The 20744-nt window shown below is 39.3% G+C and overlaps 2 protein-coding genes across 2 annotated transcripts; one reads left to right on the top strand and one right to left on the bottom strand.

The window, feature by feature from the left end:
* Window positions 1-346: 346 nt before the first annotated feature.
* On the top strand, window positions 347-3709 carry LOC147885694 (pentatricopeptide repeat-containing protein At2g33680-like). Its single transcript, XM_087396036.1, has 2 exons — window positions 347-531; window positions 637-3709. Exon 2 carries the CDS (start codon window positions 715-717, stop codon window positions 3463-3465), a length of 2751 nt encoding a protein of 916 aa, XP_087252162.1. The 5' UTR covers window positions 347-531; window positions 637-714; the 3' UTR covers window positions 3466-3709.
* Window positions 3710-19206: 15497 nt separating this feature from the next.
* LOC147885693 (uncharacterized) lies at window positions 19207-20341 on the bottom strand. The gene has a single exon (XM_087396770.1). It carries the CDS (start codon window positions 20199-20201, stop codon window positions 19791-19793), a length of 411 nt encoding a protein of 136 aa, XP_087252896.1. The 5' UTR covers window positions 20202-20341; the 3' UTR covers window positions 19207-19790.
* Between the last annotated feature and the right edge of the window lie 403 nt (window positions 20342-20744).

The raw sequence follows: 20744 nt of genomic DNA, 5'->3' as shown, positions 1-20744 counted from the left end.
CTCCCTGGCTGCTGACAATGGCTCCAAGGAGAAGTGCTACGCGGGAACGGAGGTGGAGCCCCTGCCAGCCTTCTCGTACGCGGGAATGCTCTCTAACAAGCATAAACACAGAGAACAAACCACGACCATTCGACACGTGCCCCACTAACCAAGCGCATTACGACTCGCTTCGTGCCACAAACATACAACCACCAGACACAACCCAACACACGGCACCCAACTCCGCACCGCCAATGCCTGGTCACCTCGCTCCCCGCACCTTTGAGACTTCCTAGCCCGAAGGTGATTCCCTACCCTATTTCATCGTTCACGTTGGGACTCGGAGTGTTTGGCTGCATAACGGCCGGTTGCCAGTTCCTCCCGGTTTCCTCCTCGTAAGCCCTCCCGGAGGCCATTCCCTACCCCTTCCTTGCTCACGTTGGGACTCGGGAGTGTAGCATGCAGTCAGGGGCTCAATTGGGGACTCTTGCAGTATCATTTTTGAGGTTTTGATTATCTCAAAGAACGACAAGATCTGCCCTTGGTTGTCAGGTTCGCTTGCGTAAACCTTGGATGACATGGGCACCTTTTAATATGAAATTTAAGAATGTCGTATTGCATAAATGTCCATTTTAACCTATGTATGAAGGGTGGCAGTGGGTTAGGACACTGCGTTCTGTTGGAAGCTGTATCAAGATTTGGAGGGAGGACCGAAGCAATGGAGTACTTCAGATCATGGATCGTATGGACCAGCAAGCCACTCCCTCATCCAAGGATATTATTTACAATCTTCTGCAGGAGTGCACTAACCGGAAAGATCTGCCTACTGGCAGGCAAACACACTCAATTATGGTCAGCAGTGGACTTGATTCGAATGTTTTTCTGGGAGATCATCTCATACGCATGTACGCTTCTTGTGGAAGTTTGCTGGAAGCAAACCAGGCTTTTGGGAACGTGTCAACACCAAGCGTATATACTTGGAATGCAATTATTTCTGCGCACGCTAAGCTTGGAGACAGTGAGAGAGCCCTTGAATTATATTACAAAATGATGGGGCCAGACATGATGCCGGACAAGGTAACATTTTTGTGCGCCTTGAAAGCTTGTAACAACTCAGAAGTCATAGGAGAGGGCAGGTTGATACATGAACAGATAATCAGAGTTGGAGTAACATTTGACGTGATTGTTGGAAGCACCATTATTGAGATGTATGCCAAATGTGGGAGTCTAGAGGATGCACAAATGGTGTTTGATAAGCTGCCAAACCAAAATGTGATCTCATGGAGCGCAATGATTGCAGGATATGCCCAGCATGGTTGTGGTGTACTTGCTGTTGAACTTTTTGAGAAAATGCAACAGGAGGGAATAGAGCCAAATAAAGTGGCATTGTTACACACCTTGAAAGCATGTGGCAGCATTGGGGCATCAGGGCAGGGAAGGGTAGTACACGGGCTGGTCATCAGGAGTGGACTTGAACTAGATCTGGTCATTGGAAGCACACTTGTTGACATGTATGCAAAGTGTGGGAACCTAGAGGAGGCAAAGAAAGTATTTGATATGTTGCCAGCTCTAGATTTGGTGTCATGGTGTGCAATGATAACAGGGTACACTCAGAATGGGCATGGACTTTCTGCTTTAAAGCTTTTTGAGAAAATGCAACAGCATGGATTAAAGCCAGACAAGGTCATGCTTTCTTCCATCTTAAGGGCATGTGGAAACATCGGTGATGTAGGAGAGGGCAGGCTAATACATGATCAGATCATTAGATTAGGAGCTCAGACTGATGTAGTCGTTGGGAGCTCCCTTCTTGACATGTATGCTAAATGTGCGAGCCTAGATGAGGCACGGAAAGTGTTTGACGACTTGACCCACAGAAATTCGGTATCATGGGGTGCAATGATTGCAGGATATGTACAGAATGGAAATGGCCTAGCTGCTATTGAACTTTTTGTGAAAATGCAGCAGGAAGGTATTGAGCCCAGGAAACTCATGTTTCTATGTATTTTGAAAGCTTGCATCGGCATAGGATCTTTAGAGCACGGCAGATTGATACATGCTAAGATGATCAAATGTGGACTGAATTCAGATGTAGTTCTAGCAAGCAGCCTTATTGACATGTATGCTAAATGTGGGAGCCTAGAAGAGGCTTATGGCGTGTTGGACAAACTACCACATCGAGATGCAGTGTCATGGGGTGCAATGATTTCAGGATGTGTCCAGCATGGCCATGGTCTTTGCGCTCTTGAAATTTTTGAGGGAATGCAACAGGAGGGAATTCAACCAAGCAAAGTCACATTTGTGTCTCTCTTAAAAGCATGTGGCAACATACAAGAGATAACGCAGGGCAGGCTGATACATTACAAGATCATAAGAAGTGGGCTGGAATCAGATGTGGTAGCTGGAAGCACGCTGGTTGACATGTATGCCAAATGCGGGAGCTTAGAGGAGGCTCAGAAGGTGTTTGACAGTATGCCAAATCGAGATGAAGTGTCATGGGGTGCAATGATCACTGGTTATGCCCAGTATAGCTATGACAGTGATACTCTTCAGTTATTTGAGAGAATGCAGCAGGAGGGCTTCAGACCCAACAGAGCTACATTCTTGTGTATTTCGAAAGCTTGTGGCAGCATAGGAGGAATTCGGCAATGCAGGCAGATACATGATCTTTATCTCAGAAGTGGGCTCCAATCGGATGTGGTTGTTGGGAGCACTCTTGTTGATATGTATTCTAAATGTGGCAATATAGAGGAGGCCCGTAAAGTATTTAATGAATTGCCAGAAAAGAATGTGGTGTCTTGGGGGGCACTTATTGCCGGGTATGCTTGGTGTGGTGACTACATGCTGGTATGGCAATGTCTGCAGGAGATGCGACAACAAGGCTTGAAGCCTGTTGGTGTCATATTCACCAGCATCTTTGCTGCTTGCAGTCATGCTGGACTGCTAGAGGAAGGCTGCCGGCACTTCAACTCTATGATAGACCATGGTATCACTCGAAGTGTTGAGCATTATAACTGTATGGTTGATCTGCTTGGCCGTTCAGGATGCTTGAGTGAGGCTGAGTATCTTTTACAAACTATGCCTATCCTACCAGATATCATTGCGTGGACATCTATGCTCAGTGCAAGCAGACGATATGGCAACATCGAGCTAGGACAGCGATGCTTTGATGAAGTCATCAGATTGGACCCGAATGATGCTTCTGGATATGTGCTGATGTCAAACACGTATGTAGATGCTCACATGTTGGAGGCTATAGACCAAATACAAAAGATGAAGGATGGTACAAATGCTGAGAAGAAGCCTGGAAGGGCCTGGATTGAGGTTACCAACCAGGTACAAGAGTTCACTGTAGGGGGTAAGAGTCATCCACAAACTGATGAAATCATTGCAAAGTTGAAAATGTTGACTAACCTGATGAAACAGGAAGGACATTGGCCACAATTGGACCTGGTATCCAAGGCAATGCCATATGAAGACAAGGAATAGGCAGAGGGGCTGTTAGTATGGCCTTTGGGCTTGTTGATACACCCATGGATACAGTTTTTACTTTTGAGCAAGGTATACCTTTGTCATTTTATGGCAGATTTTTTGCAGTTTTGAATATGTGACCTCTTAAACTATTTATGCAACCACCTGCCGACGAATAATGGTTGGCACACAAAATGATGCATTCAATGCAGATGCTTAGACTTTTTCAACAGGGACAGAAATTGGAGCATTGAGCGCAGTAAGTTGGTCATATGAGAGCTTGTGCAGCATCTGCATTCTAACAAGATTGTATATCCACAATTTTAAACAGTTAATATTCACAAATTGACAGCTATTACTAGTTCAAAAGGAATTTCACCTTCAATGACAATCTTCTCAAAGTAACTGTGGTAGTGACCAAGCTGCTCCCATGGTTGCGGCACAGATTCTTTTCAAAGAAATTGTTAGCTGCTACCAAGCACGATGGATAAGACCTCTTACAACAGAGCAATAGACCTCAAGGGTATTTGAACTCGTACTTGCAAACAAGGATCGTAAGTACAAGTTAACACAAAAAATGATACATACTTTGAAGTTTGATACCAATAAATTTGTTATATGTACAGCACAACTCAGCACAACTCAGCAATAGAGAAACTTCATTCTCTTGGAGTAACAAATCAACCCTATTACATCAGCTCTAGCCTCTAATGATTCCCACATGCTTCTCTCTTGGATCCAATAGGACACTGCTCACTCCTAGCACAGTTGGTCACGTTCAAACCGATGGCTAGACTGAGATGGTGAATAGGTGGCCGGATGAGTATCTTAAGGCATTTTCCCCTGATTATGCGAATGGGATAAACACCTGCTATATTCTCCTGCAGCATTATTGGTGTGAGTCCTTTTGGAGCTATTCTATGACTGTAATGTAAATGTCCCTTCTACAGCCTTCAATGACACAATGACCAATCAGCAAAATAAAGCCAATTTGGTCAAGGCAAATGCAATAAGCAAGAATGCAGAGACGCCATTAATATGCAGTACAAAACTACAGGGAATTTGCAATCCAAGGACAAGTATTTTGTCTACCTCAGACTAAGCGAATCCATTAGGCTTCATTGAAAGGAAATTCTAATGTCGAGCTTGCTCTTTGGTACAAAAAGCAACAATTTGCTGCCACATTGACTATGAGTACGTTTGCTCAGTACGGTATTGTTGATTTTGCAAGCTATGATGCTTTGAGATTATCTTTCTTAGGAAGATTTCAAAATGAAAAAGTTGAAAAGTATGATCTCTTAGAAGAGGATTATGCCCAAGGATTCAAAAAACTGAACAGAGGGTCACTCTTGGACAGAGATTAACTTAAGGAATAACTAAGTGATTATTTTCACAAAGGTTTAAATAGAAATCTAAGAAGTGTTATAGCTGGCAGAGATACATTGGCAGGTGCAAATCATCTAAACCAATTGGTGGAAGCAAAATCACAGCAGAACAATGCTGTGGGGTTACATCAAGGAAAGACATGAAAGAAGAAAGCATGTGGTTTTGACAATGAGTTAGTTTCAGACAACATTGATCAAGGTTCTAATACTGAAGATTCAGGTGAAGGATCAATGCAGGATTCTGATGACATAGATGAAGATTCGTAATGTTAAAGACAGTAGAAAGAAGAAAGAAGAAAAAGTTGAGAGCAAAGAAAAAATCCAAGAAGAAACAGAAGAAGAAGAAAGCAACTAATAAAGATTCAATAGAAAATATCAATTTGGCCAAGACGATCATCGAGTCTTTGAATCTTAGCATTTACAGGTAACTCAAGGAAACATTCCATTTTTAATTAGATCTACAACAAGAATGGTAATCATATAGTTGACAATTGTTGATACAATCCAAATTATTGAGGGCGGTTACGTCCACACTTGGCAAATACATGTCCGCAAACTCCAGTGATGGCAATTAATTACGAGCAATGCTAAATCAACAAAACCAACGTTCCAGTGGATCACCAAGAAATTCAAGAACAACAATGGGGGAAATCAACAAAAGCACTGTGATTATTGCGGTGTGGACGGACACCACCATGGACATGATTGTAAATTGTGGTGCAAATACTGGGAAAAAAAGAAGTATTCTAATTATCAGATACAACAACAAAGCGCCTCAGAATCAATAACAGCAACAACAACAACTCCAACCAATGCCGTTATTATTCAAGAAATTGACAGAACAACTTAGATATTGCCTAATCAAGTACCAAGTATACTGCAACACTCAGTAAGTAATCTAAATCACTAGACCATTCCTCAAATATTCCATTTTGCATGTAAAATGTGATTACTCAACATGTATACAAATACAATATGTTTATAAATACATCAAAGATATCCCATTATGCATGTAGAATGTGATTGCTGAACATGTGTACAAATACAAGATGAAACAGATGAGAAGCACATTGCTCACCTCATGGTGGTTACTAATCAAAGGGTAAAGATACAATTCAACAAAAGCAAGCAAAGGTCATCCAATTAATTGGGGAGATTAGAGTAGATCCAAACCGGAGTCATGTATTCAAAAAAAGTCAAAGCAAGCAAGAAAAGGCAGGTTCTAATATTCCTAAACTCAAGTTTGGGGAAGCCTTGAATTTTAGACCATTTACAAGAATCATAGAAGATGTACCTAAATCTACAAATCAAATGCTAGTATCTATTGTTTGTTAGATAAACTGCTTTGAGCATTGCTTAAAGCGTAGATTTTAGTTAGATGCTAAAGTTGATTTTCCTTTAACAAGCCCAAAGTTAAATATTAATGTTTTTGAAAAAAAAACACTGAGTGAACAATTTATGATTTTGTTAGTAGATACAATGGACTTGACAAAAGAGCTTACCTATTATGAATTCAAGAAGAGAAAATTAAGAAGTTGCTTCTTTGGCAATGAAGATATGAAGAGAAAGGTCTCTTGTGAAATAGTGTTTACAATTGGAAATCTGCAAAAAACAGTAGAAGTCTCATGGGAGTTTCCAATACTAAGTTTTTTATAAGAAGAGGATGTCATGCAAGTATTTCTATGAAAGACTTCAATACAAAGCCTGTAATAGGAGGAGTGATGGCAATGCTCACTATAGAGCACATAGACAACTTGGTAAACAACAATATTAACTTGCCATATGAATTTAGTTTTCATGTACAGTTATTAACTTATAATTAAAGAAAGCATTCACAAATGGAAATTTATTTTGTTATAAGAAATAATGAAATAATATTTGAAATTCTTGTTTTAAGGTTAAAGAGTTTATTATAATATATATGAATCGAATGCAACTTATATATTTTTTATTAAGTACTATTTATGATTTAGATATTATTAACATATTAAAGATATTATCACATTTTTTGCATAATGCATATGCTACACAAATATTTTCACAGTAAGTTATGAATTGGCTTTTATATTTTAAATGTATTTCAAATTGTGTTGGAAATATCAATTAACCTTTAATGAGATAATATATAAAATGTTAAAATTTGGATTTAATAAAATTGGGCACTAGATACTAAATGGATATATATTAATAGAGACTTAAATGCTATAATATTGTACTTGTATCTAATCTATCTATTTTGAATGAAATAAAACTATACATGTTTTCTACTTTAGAGTGTATAATATAATAGAATGAGAAAAGTAAATATTTACGTAGGATTCTCAATGCCTCTTATCAATATCATTTTTAAACTCTAGAAATTTCTTCTCTAAAGTGTGCCAGTTAATCTATGTGCACAAATCATTGTGATGTTGCATTTCACAATTTTTACAAGGATTTCTACAACTAATTGCACAATCAACGTTACACTTCATGAGTTCTATTTTACCCTTCCTCAAAGATGATAATTGGATCAAACTTCTCTTTTGAAATTACAATACATTGCAAGGATAATGGATTATACTTATTTTGCATAATGCATATGTAGAACAAATATTTTCATGGTAAGTTATGAATTGGCTTTTATATTTTAAATGTATTTCAAATTGTGTTTCAAATATCAATTAACATATAAAATGGATATATATTAATAGAGACTTAAATGCCATAATATTGTACTTGTATTTAATATATCTATTTTGAACAAAATAAAACTATACATGTTTTCTACTTTAGAGTGTATAATGTAATAGAATCAGAAAAGTAAATTTTTTACATAGGATTTTTGGTACCTCTTATCAACATCATTTTTAAAGTCTAGAAATTTCTTCTCTAAAGTGTGCCAGTTAAGCTATGTGCACAATTTTTACAAAGGATGTCTACAACTAATTGCACAATCAACGTTACACTTCATGAGTTCTATTTTGCCCTTCCTCAAAGATGATAATTGGATCAACCTTCTCTTTTGAAATCACATTACATTGCAAGAATAATGGATTATACTGATTTTTGTTTATTGAGTTCTATATAATCATTAGTGTTTTCATTTTAATTCCTGTTCCGGTTAGCACTTCTTTGATCTAAATGTTCATCATAGATGCACCAGTTAGACTTTATACTCCACATAAGATTGAGCATTCATATTATGATCCATCTAATGAAGAAGAAAAAATTTTATTGTACTTCATTCAAGGTTGACTCGTTTGTCGTGATCCATTCCCAAAGGGTATAAAAAAAGAAATACCGTGTCTTCTAAGATGGTATCAAGCCTCACTCCTACAAGTTCTTCATAATTTATATTAATGATGAATGAAGGAACTCCTTCTAAATTGAGGAATCATATTATGTATTAAGGTTGGTGGACTCAAATGGTTTACCTTCAAATGGCTAGTGGATTGCCAATCCCCAAATTTGGGGAGACTAAAAAGCTTGAAGGATCTATCCATCCACTTTGGAAGATGAAAGTTCGAAGTAATCATTTGTCTTTGTAGTCTACCAAATCACTACCAAAATGGACTTGAGAGTTGATGATATCGAGAACGAGAATATATTGAAGCAATGACTACTACATAAGTGGAAGAAGTCATCATTGCTACTCCTTACTAACCTATCGTTGGCTAAAATGTGAGTAGAGTTGTGGAAGGTGCTCATGGAGATGTTGAAAGTGAACAACAAATCTTGCATACTTGACCTTGAGACCAATATTTATGACATGAAGATGAACACAGTAGATTCACCATAAGACAACATCATGAAGGTGAGAATGGTCAATATAAGACTACGTCACAAATGTGAGAATAGCGCAAAGATCAAATTTTGGTACTTGGTCAAGAATGGAATCATCTTGTGTTGCTAGATCAGTGCTAGGCATGCTTCCCCACAGTGACAAAAGGTTTGTGATAACCATGATCATTGGGTAGAGGTCGACTCCATTATCATTCATGGAGCTAGTTCCATTACTCTTGTAGGAACAGGATGAGAGAAGAAACATGGTAGATCTAAAGACGCAATTCTTAGCAAAAGGAAAGACAAAAGGATATCTAGGAAGAGTAAGTCAGATGAGGATTTGAGGTTTGCAAAGGTTGGATCTAATAGAAGTACAAAACATGCTTCATCTATAGCAAACAAGGACACTTTACTAGAGATTGTTGAAGCAAGAAAGCAGATCGTAAATAAAATGGCTCAAGAGAAGCCAATCAAATCCAACAAGGTCAAAAATGGCAAAATATGTCAAGGAGGATTTTTTGGTTACCTTGATGATAGAAAGAAGATGTTCTACACTCACATGAGGATTGGTATGCAAAAAGTGGTGCATCCATGTACATCTCAAAGATGTGGGAGCAGTTCTAGACCCTTTGTACAGTAGGAGCCCGATCCGCTGTCATAGTGGGTGACTACCAAAGTTGTCCCATCAAGGGAGTCCATTTAATAGTACCAACAAAAAGGAAAAATCACTCAAGGATGCACTTTACATCTCAAATATATCTAGGAAACTATTCTCCATGATCAAGCATGCAAGAAATAGGATGAATGTGGTCTCATTTAGTCAAAAGCCATAAGGTGGAGATTGCTAGAGGAGTAGAGGAGTAGAGGATGAAGCCCTCTATAGAAGCAGTGTGATTGAGCTCACAAAATTTGCCAAAGTTTCATTGTCCTCCATCAAGGCTCTAATTAAGATTGCCAATTAGGAGCACAATCTTGGTACCTAGGCAAGAAGTTCTCACCCTATCGAGGTTGCCTAGTAAGAGTTCCTTTGGTCTGGTAAAGAGAATTTGTCATTCTACTTGTGCTTAGTGGAGGTTGGCTACTCCTTGGATGAGACATGAGGAAGGGAGCTATTGGATTCTTCTCCACCACTGAGGAGGATTTGGAAGCCATAAATAGAGGGCATTCATTTCTAGAGGTGCACTAGGGTAAAGGCTCCATTCTTCTTTCCATTGTTGAATGACATCTAAACACCATAATAGCATGGCAAAATAATCAGGGAGAGTGGCTTTGGTGGCTTTGGTAGCTCGACAATAATGGGTTGAATAGTTTGGCACTGCTCCATGTACTTTACTTCCTCCCGTTGTATGATTACCTTACACACATAGAGTGCGTGTAGGGGTGCGCACGCGTGCACACACATTGTATGTGTGTGTGTGTGTGTGTGTAGATTAAAAAGTCCCATCAATAATTGAGCCATACAATTAATTCCATCAATTGCAACAACTAGAGTTTTCAAAGATTTCGATCAAAATTAAGAATTTTTAATAATATTGAGTTTGATAAACATAATATTGAAAAAAGATGTCGAATCCTCAGGCAGTCGAGGTTCGGAGGTCGAGGTCCACTTACCTTTGCCACCATCCAAACAAACTAGGTGTTAGAACATCATAGTTACGTTTGGGTAGACAAGTAATGCATGTTTCCCCGGCTTGTTATCGCTTTACCTAGGAAATATAGACAACCATATAGATTCTTAGATAATTAAAAAAAAAAAAGCCACAAGTGGAGAAGGAGTGAATGAGTGCATGGGTTGAGAAGGGATTAGAGGAGGTATGAAACTATTAGTGGGCTTGGTGTGCGGGGTGGTTAAAAAGAGAGTGTGAAGGGGAGATTGCATGGGGGTACATGAAAGTAATTCATAGCTGGGGAAGTGTGTGTGTGTGTGTGTGTGTGTGTGTTTAAAAATCCCATCAATAAATGAACCATACAATTAATTCAATAATTTGGATAATTCTAAAAGTCACATATGATACACGGATTGAAATTCTTAAAGAAAACTAAATTGATAATATTGCAATTCAAACATTTTTTTGTTAAGGACCTGAGCAACAGACTTGGCAATATTTCTTTATATTGAATTTGTAATTTTAGGCAAATAATGAGTACAAAAAGTGTTGAATCCATCAGGTAGTCCACGCTCCGAGGTCAGGGTCCCCTTACCTGCCACCATCCAAACCAACCATTTGTTAGAGCAATATAGTTGAATTTGGGTAAATAGGTAATGCATGTATTCCCTGGCTTGTTATCACTTTACCTAAGAACTTGAACACACCTTTAGGATTCTAAGACAAGTGAATCAACTTCAACATCCGCTAGAAAATTTTAAAAGGAGTTAAGGCCGATAAAAGGTTTTTTTTTAAGAGAGGAGGAATCGGTTAGGGTGATTAAATAAAATTGAATGGAACAGAAAAAAACAAGAAGGGTAGTCAACACCCTTAACTAATACAATTATTTAAAGAATTAAATAAATACAAAGGATTAGTCAACAAGGGGGGTATTCCACAGCCTTAGAAAAATTCCACAATCTTACCAAAATTAAATGACAACAGAGACTAATCAAATGAACATAAATGTTATCAAAGAATTTTTAAGTAAAGCTAAACAATCTCTTCAAATTCCAAAAGTTACAAGACTATATCCCTATAAATTGTAAGAAACAGGTATTAGAGAAAAGAACAAAAAATATATAGAGGTGTTGAGTAACTAAGCCAATTGCATTAATAAAGCACTTGAAAGAAAAAGGGCCCACATAAAGCATTTAAATAATGTACGTAATAGGATTACAGGAACTAAACTAAAGAATATTTTTTTTAAAAATAAACATAATGAAAAATTTAAAAGAACACATTAACTTGAGGAATTTAAAGAAAAATAAAATTTAAGAAAATAAATACATGCATTTATAGATCTCTAAGAAAGGAAACAAAACTAACCAAAACGAAAGACATAAGTTATATATATCCAACGAATAATATAGAAAGGAAAAGTGCTCTATAAGGGGTGTTTGAACCAAAATATCAACCAAGGAATCAACTACAAGAGCATAAAATACTTGTTAAAAATTGCCATAAACACAAGCAACCACCAAAGTGAGATAAGACAAAAAAGAAATTTAAATAAGCAAGTAGATTTTTTTTGGGGAAAATCTTCTAAATAAGTGTATATATAAATATCAATGTGTAAATAATTATTATATAATTACATAAAGAAAGAAGAATATAGGGGAGTGAAGGGGCTAAGGCAACTTGAAGGTCTAAGAAAGTATATAAAAACTAGAATACTATGGATAAGATTTAAGCACTAAGGCCCGCAATAAACTATATATTTATAAATATAAAATAGGAAAGAAAATAGTGTCCCAGGATCGAGGCAGCGTGTAAGTGAATTAGGAAGTACGAACAAAGGGAGGCTAAAATGTGGGACTATAGTATGACCCAAACCGGTAGTTGATCAGAGCACTAAGTCCATCTAAGGACCAAAAGAAGTGAAAGTGTAAATAAAGAGAAACCCAAGTTAATCATGAGGTTGACTTGGAAATAAAACAAGTGACTGTCATGCAACCATGCCTCCAACAAGTAAAGCCATGTATAATAGAAGTTGTCAGGTGAATAGGTGGGAACCACATAGAAAAGAAGGAACCATCATCGAGGCAATTTGAAGGAGGAACAGAAGGATGACACCTAGAAGCTTCGTGTACAGTCAACTCCTTGCCAACAAGAAGAAGTAAAGATAAGTCGTAACATACAGAGGGTGCAAAGGGACCATTAGTGAGAAGAGCCAACAAATGATGAATCAAAAGGTTCCACGGCATCAAAAGCGACTACTCAGTCTGACAGTCCAAAAGCAAGGAGAAAGAAGCAGGGTGACATTGCAGACGACATCCCCTATAATTGAGAGTTAGCCAAAGAGTTAGCCACAAACTGTTGTCCATGGGGAAAGAGCTTATACTGAAGGTAGGAACCATGATTTATGCTACGCCATGCTAACTCTTGTAAGGAGACTCAAAAAAAGTTGCAGAGAACGTTGCAAAGAAACACAAGATAGGGCGCGCTACCAACCAGAAGATCATAGAGAAGTTGCCGTAGAGGAAGGTAAGCAACACGCCATGCCGCCAAGCAAAGAAAATGTGAACATGTAAGTGAGGCGATGATAAGAGAAAGGATTTTGAAGAAGAGGAGGGGCTAGTGCCAGAAGAGGCAAACAATTTGGGAAAGACTGAGAGTCAAGGAGGTGGTGAAGGTGGGTAGAGTACTTGCCTTTTATCTTCACCAAGAGAATGGAAATCCATAGACACATGATTGTAGAAGCGATGCGGAAGGGGAAGCAATGAACCAAAGAGGGTGGTGAACCATAAGAAGGCTGGTGGATGGAGTTGAGGAGATAAGAAGGAGCAAGAGGAGCATGAGAGGGTGGCAAATGAGGAGCATACAAAGAGGGAGATGCAAGAAGAATGAAGAAAAGGCGAAGAACCTGAGCGAAAGGTGTGGTCAAGAATCAAGTCATAACACGCATGGGCATTATGAAAATAGATAGCGGTGAGTAGGAAATTATGAAAAATGTGGTCGAGGGAGGGGGTTTTGGTTGGGTCAGGAGACCAAGTGGGGGTCGGGCAGGTAATATGTAAGTGAAAGTTAAAACCATACACTTAAGTCCAATACTGCCCATGAACAAACAAATTGCCCTATAATGCCCAAATTAAATTCATGCCAATAATTCTCAAAGCAAATTAATGTAGATAAAAGCCTTTTTAAAAAATAAAATAAGAAATGGTGAATCATTCTGTTATTATATAAATGGTTAATTTTTTTTCTTAATCTAATAGTATAAAAAATGGGGGAGAAAGGTAAAGTGTTTGTGTGTGAAAAAATGTGTGCACGTGCGTGTGTGTATGAGTGGGGGGTGGGTTGTAAATATATTATGCATGCAAACAAGGTTTTAGCCTTCATGAGTCAGGCCTAAGAAGGACTTTGTGTGAATTAGTCCAAGAGAGAATTAGGGGTGGGTTAAGAGTTCTATATCAAAAAAGACAAAATATAAATTTAGAAATAAAATAAAGATTTACATAAACTAAATAAATAAGGGGTCATAAATAGCACAATTTAATTTAAATGAACAAGAGGGGGGAAAAGGAATTAAAGTAAATCCAAAAACTTTCAAAGTTAGGGGATAAGTAAACCCTCATTTTAAAAAAGGGGATGTATTTGACATTTAGCATGTGTGAGTGAGAGTCAAAAGTGGAAGCAAAGGAGGGTTGTGTTGTGTGTATGTGTGTGTGTGTGTCAAAATAAATAAATATAAGGGGGTGGGTATGTAAAAACTAAATAGAAGGGGAGTTTAATATTTTGCAAAAACCAAAATCCAAGGGGACAATTTTAAACATGCTTGTGTAAGAAAATTTTAACTGAGAGAAATGTGTGTGTGTGTGTGTGTGCGTGCGTGCGTGTGTGTGTGTTTATATTTATATTCATTTATTTATTAATTTATCTATGTACTAATTTATTGATTTATTTATATATCATGCTTGTCATTGAAGGCTTTCAAAAAATTTGTTGAATAGATTCACCATTGTATGAGGTAGTTGAAGGGTGTCACTTGGATTGGCACTGTTAGATCCTCATTCTGTTTTGCAATTGCAGTGATAGGGGTAGCAATCAACTTGACATGGTTGGATTACTTCGAGTTTAAGCTTGGATAGGGGTTGAGACTTGGGAAAAACTAACATCTAATCCTAATGGGAGAGGCTTGGCCTCCATGACCATCTTGGATTCTTAGTGTATCTAATGCTTGGGGAGCTCATCCCCCCTCATGGACTTGGCTCACTCAGACTTTGAGTTTGAGATACTACATATGGTTTGAGATGGGCAAGTTGTATGGAGTCAATGTTGCCATGGTTGAAGGAGCTCTAATTTTGGTCCTTGTGGAGCCAAGTCTTGGTTGATTGGCTATCAAATTAGGTCAAGAACCTATTTGAGCTATAGTAGGGCCCCTAGGAGCTAGTAGCTACATCAAGGTCCTTAGGGGAGGAAACTTAATTGGGCGCTCACCAAAAAAAGGGTCAACTCAACCACTATTAGATCTTTGCAAGCCTTGTAGATTGCTCATCTCCTTATAGTATCTACATTTGTTCAAGCTATGTTTGAAGAGAGTTGCACTCCTACATGAGGGCAACTACATCACATGGTGGAAGCCTTGTTGTTGCATTTACTTTGAGTTGCTGAAACTTCTTGTTCTATATTTTGCATTTGTCCTTTAGAGGTCCTTATATTTATAAACTTCCATTTTTGGAGAAGGTAAAGATTCTCTTCGGTACATACTCTTGAAAGTGTCGTGGATGCAACACCATGCTATGGCCGCCTGTGGGTTCAAAATATAATGCTTCCAGTGTTAAAGCCTTATGCACGCTCAACTATCCTTGCTAATGCTAGCTGGACTATCCTTGCTAATAGTAGCTCGACTAGGTACTGCGTTCCCGTGACGACGAAGTTGGTGTTGTTCCCTATTTGTATCTCTTTGGTGATTGGGGATATTGCAATCCAACATTGCTCGATATGGCTCTTGTAGAAACCAATAGCCTGACCCGTCGTACGACGGGCTAGAGACCCGCTCCGCTGGGTCTCAAGGTGGGATCTTAGAAATTCTTTAATTTAAAGAATTAAAATTTCAAGTTTCAAGACCCCCTCATTAGGGGTGAAATTATTAATATAGATATATGTATATATATATATATATACACATATATAAATATATATAAATATATATATATAAACATAAATATAAATATATATTTATGCTCTCTCTCTCTCTCTCTCTCTCTCTCTCTCTTATCTCCGGCTCTCTCTCTCTCTCTCTCTCTCTCTCTCTCTCGCGCGCGCTTGCTCTGTCTCTCTGTCTCTTATCTCCGTCTCTCTCTCTCTCATCTCCTCCCCCCCCGCTCTCTCTCTCTCTCTCTATATATATATATATATGTGTGTGTGTGTTTTTTTTGTAAATATAAATAAATAGATATAGTATCTTATATAAAATATAGTATATTTTATAATTTATATAGTAAAATATATACATTATTATATTATATATTACAGTATGTATAACATAATATAATGTTATATCATATTCTCTCTCTCTACTGGCCCCTGACGCCTTGTCCCTCATGGTGCTGAATGCGGTGGCACCACATGGCAGGAATATGCTCTGGAGTCTGTGCCCTGCGCTCACGCGTGCCAGCGTCGTCATGTGGCAATTTTGCCATAAAGCCGTTGTGCTGCAGCTGTATACGTGGCATTCTGTGCTACCTTAAGTGTTGCTCTCAGTGCAGTGCTGCATACCTTGCGGGCTGCTCTCAGTGGTGTTTCTGCAGCGAGACTTGGGACCCACACCGTGCACGCGTCGTCATTAGAGAGCCGTGCTGTCAGCTCGTAGTCGTCATTGGGGAACGCTGCCGTCAAATCCGCCGCTGACACATTGCAGGAGTCTGGCACCTACAGTGTCCAGTCCCTTACTGCCCCATGTGATGCCATCTCACGACATGTGGCATCTCAGTCTCATTGCCCTTTCTAATTTTTCGTGTGCCACCACGTAGCCTCTGCTCATCCTGCGACCACTCCTCTTCCTCCGCTCGATGACACGTGGCACTCTTGCATCGAGCCTCTCTGCAAACCTCTAAAATTGCTTCCTGAGCGACTTTCCTAACATCCAAATCCTCTCCACGTGGCAGGTATGGTATTTCTCTCCTTAAGAAATAGTATAGATATAGATATAGATATAGATATAGATGTGTAATCTGTTGCCCCAACAGTTGGAGAACTGTTCCACATAATTACAACAGCTAAATTATGCTTTGTTATGGCTTTGAATTGCCCATCAGCTTAGTTCACAAGACCATCAACTATGTTGTAGTTTCCTGCACATCTGCACATAGTTCATGATCATGTTTGGCTACTTTATTTCCCTACGAAGCCCAACAATCTTGTTATGATCATCTAGCGGTGACACTCTATTAGGGAAATTGTGGTGCCTCTTGTTTATAGTATGAAAGATGAAAATTTCACCATGTGCACTAGAATAAAGCATCATTATGTACACGTACTAGTCTGCTTATGAGGCAACATATCCTTGTGGAGGATTACGGCAGCACATAGAATTGATTGTGTCATTGGCCTATTCTTGTTGTATATTTGTTCTGAATTTGTATAAGATGGCAAGCATAGCGGTTTCTTATGAAGAAGAATCGAGGTGGGGGTGAGTTGATAGCACCTGATATTTTCTTTCCAAAAGCTTTGGTTTTGTTGCGAAAAAACCCACGTGTCACGTGTCACGTGCAGGGGATAGGTCGCCTGTTCTTAAAACATTAAGGCCACCAAATGGAATGCTATGCACGTGTTTGATAGCATGCAATCGTTTCTCGACAAAGTTAAATATTGTTTTCCCAATAAGCGATGCCATATATAATTGCAAATTCTGAAAAAGCATCCAAGTAGTGAGGCACAAGGGTGCAGAAGTGTAGGATCTTAGAGGGGATAGTAGGAACAATCCTGCCCTAGACCAACATCACAATTTACAAGGGATGGGTGATTGGGTAACAAGACACATGGAATAGGTGAACGAGCCATTCCCTGCATGCACTTGGCAAATGGCAATTCCTACAATATATATTTACAAGACCCAAGCACCTCTCACGCTTCCCATCTTTCATATTCAACCAACAGCATACCATTCCCTTGGTCCCTGGTTACCATTTGCCAGCACTTACAAGCAATGCCAAATGTTTAATTTTGCACGTTCGTATTTCACAGATATTCATCTTCCAGACATGGCAAGTCTAGTATGAACGCTAGATTGGTCTAACTGGTGGGCATTGCCAATTTGAATGAAGAACCTGTTCTGAAATTGATGGAGAAGGGAGCAAATTAGCGATCAGAAGGGTATACCAAATGTCTTGTATGTGGAATTATGATGAGATGAGGCTTTATAAGGTGAAAGGGTTGACCATCTCCCACCTGCCAGAAGCTATAAGCTTTATCATCACATGGGTGGTCATGACTGTCACCCTTAAGGGTGGATTGCACACACAGTTCAAACAGGAATGAATACCTTGAGGATCATCTCAAAATTTTTCTAATGATTATTGTAGGACATCCTATGCTGTATATGTTTGCTTAGTGAACAAATGAAAACAGTTCACATGAAGGTGTGAGTAGTTTTTTTATGATAACGATACGTGATTGTGGGGTGTAATGCTCACAGAAAGGCTCAAGGTTAGGGGAGCGCCTCACTGCTATCAGACAAGCCAGGTACTTCCCAGAATCTTGTTTATCTTTGAGGCAAAACATAGTCAAGGTACCCCTGGCAGCCAGGTAACACGTAATACAGCCACAGAGCAGCATGCGTTGTAGCAAAAGGATTGCTAATGGAAGCTGATAGTATAGACTTAAGTGTCATGATGATTAAATTACTGTTTGGAGGTGGGAAGAGAACTGGCAGAAAGGTTTCAATTCAGCCTTATGATTCCTCTAATTTTTTATGGAAATCTTGCATTCAATTTTGTTGACTTTCAAAGATACTTAGTTTTCAGCTCAGACATGAAAAAGGTTAATCTGCTTTTCCAATGTCTTTTCAAACTCATAACTTGTGTGCAGTTTCAGCACAAATTTCATGCACCAAAAATAGCAGATGCCAAACTCAGACCACACACCGTTACCATGTAATCAAAACATGTAACTGGTACAGCTGAGCCAATGGACACACGTGTTTATCACAGGTGTTCAAGGCAGACCTTGATGCTTCAATTAATCAGCTTCTACATGAATATGAATGTGCTGTTCAATTGATCCCAGCCCTTCTGTTGGACAATAAACTGATCCACATGAAGCCATGGTAACAGCATCTACAGGTTTTTAAAGAACCGCTTAGCATTATAATATATATTAGATGAATCCAGGAACCTACCCAAACTCATCCTCTAAAATTACAACACAGTGTGCAGTTTCAATCTCATGATAGTCACCCATAAGGTTGAAAACCATAAACTCCACACACATAGCAGGGACTACCTACTATGACAACCCACTGACCATACTTCTGGAATTTAGCATTTCAAGGCTACCAGTTCACAATTCGATACTGTTTTGGCAAATGGAACATCATCGCCTATACGCACGCTCTAGGAGTCTTTGTCCAGTCCAAGGCAACAGTCATTCTCACGAACACCTCACAACATGGTGTGAGGCCCAGCCATTACCTGTCACATCTGCAAATTGTGCAGCTCAGTTTCTCCTTGATGGCCATTTCCTCCATCATCCTCACACGTTACTGAAGAAGGCACTAACCTTAAATCTAGTCATGACAATCTAACCTAGGGCCTCACACAAAGCTGAACAAAACATTGAAACAAATTATATATGGTCTATCAATCCATCTGGGCCACTTACCATACTGTAGTCCACATCTCTCATTCTCCTTCTTTAGACTTGGCTTTCATGAGTCATGACACAACTAGAACTGGTGCCAACAGCTAGTGGAGTGGATACGTGGTTCCTTCATCTATGTAAATGGCCTTTAATGGGCAGTTGTAAGCTACCGTTTGATGATAAAGCTCGGCCAGCTCATCACAATTTCACATGCTTGAAACGTGATTTTTGTTCTCTTTTGTTGCTCCAAGAGATTAAGATGTGTAACACATAGCCATGAAGCTTGCTAAGACTTTGACCTTACGCTTCCCCCTAAACAGTAATCAATATTGTCTCCTAACCCCATGCTTTGATGAAAAGAAAAAGGACCCGCTGTCACCTTGACAGTAAAAGTCGACGTATATAAATAAATCCAAGGGTACAAAAAACGATTAAACCGTGATAAGCGTTCATACTTGATATCAGAATAAGCAACCTAGATTGGCATCACAGAAGAGAAAAGTATTCAAAACATATGTCGTCATACATGTGGGGAAGGAATCATCAGTCCTGCCCAAAAATAATTCCTCATTAACAAGCAGTAATTTCGCAATACGTAAACGGTATTTACATGGACATTAGGATGCAGCCCACAAGTTTACAATTGCTGTACAGTATTTCGCGGAAGGGATTGCAGTAAATCTGGGCCCGTCCTCTATTGTAGCGGACTGGACGTATTTATGCTGTTTGAGACAAATTTTTTGATCTAACCATTTTTCTGGTACAGCGGGTGTGAACCCGTAAAAGTAGTAAGGCCACCAGACGGGTTGGCGGCGGCACGCCGAGGGCAAAAACCAATCCCAGGATTTCTGCATTTGGCGAGGAAGGCGCCAGCAGCGACGACGAACATGACGGCGAGGAACAAGGGCATGAGCATGAAGCCAATCATGAATGCGAAAGACCCAAAGAGCATAAGGGTGGAAGAGATGCCCAAGAGGAGAGAAGCGAGGCCAATGGCGGAGAACTGGGGAGGGCGGAGGGGACTGGAGGGGCGATCGAAGGACTCAAGGCGGAGGAGGCCGAGGGAGATAAGGGAGAGGCGACGGAGGAGATGATCAGGGGCAGGAAATCCATTTGCGAAGGAAGAGTGGGAGCTCAGAAAGCTTTGGGGAGCCATGGCTATGGCGAAATGGAGCTCTGTGGAAGAACACAACAGAACAGAAAAGAAAGCTTTGACGGGAAGATATCCAAAAGCAAAAGCTCTTAAGAGGCGTGTTATGCATGTCTACGTACCATCAATTATGTGTCCTTTTGTTTGGCCCGCGGCCTAAGTAAAACCGATGGCAATGAGAAGCTCATTGTTTTAGGGCTTTGTCCCACTTGGTAGAAATCTAGAGTCTCCTCTCTCTCCACATTTTTAGCCCCCTCCTCTCCTCTTCTCTCTCTCTCTCTCTCAGTCCGGACTCCCTCTCTTCCTTTCTCTCTCTTTCTTCCTCCTCTTGGGCAGGCCTATTGAATGATACATTTGTTTTTCCTTTTTTTTTTGGCATGCCTAGCCTTTGTTTTGGGTTCTCTTATTATGGGAAATTGTCCAAGCTCCTTACATGAATGCTTGATAGAAGGATCACATGATAACGGATTTAAGGGTTACATGAATGCTCTGGGGATTTACAGGTTGTCATAATTTATGGGTTACATGAATGCTCTCTCGATTTACGGG

Source organism: Dipteris shenzhenensis, chromosome 25, assembly GCF_047967505.1.
Source record: "Dipteris shenzhenensis isolate YYH24624 ecotype China chromosome 25, Dip_SZ_1.0, whole genome shotgun sequence".
In the NCBI taxonomy this organism is placed as follows: Eukaryota; Viridiplantae; Streptophyta; class Polypodiopsida; order Gleicheniales; family Dipteridaceae; genus Dipteris; species Dipteris shenzhenensis.
Note: the sequence above shows the minus strand (reverse complement) of the source record. Positions and strands in the feature narration are given on the sequence as shown.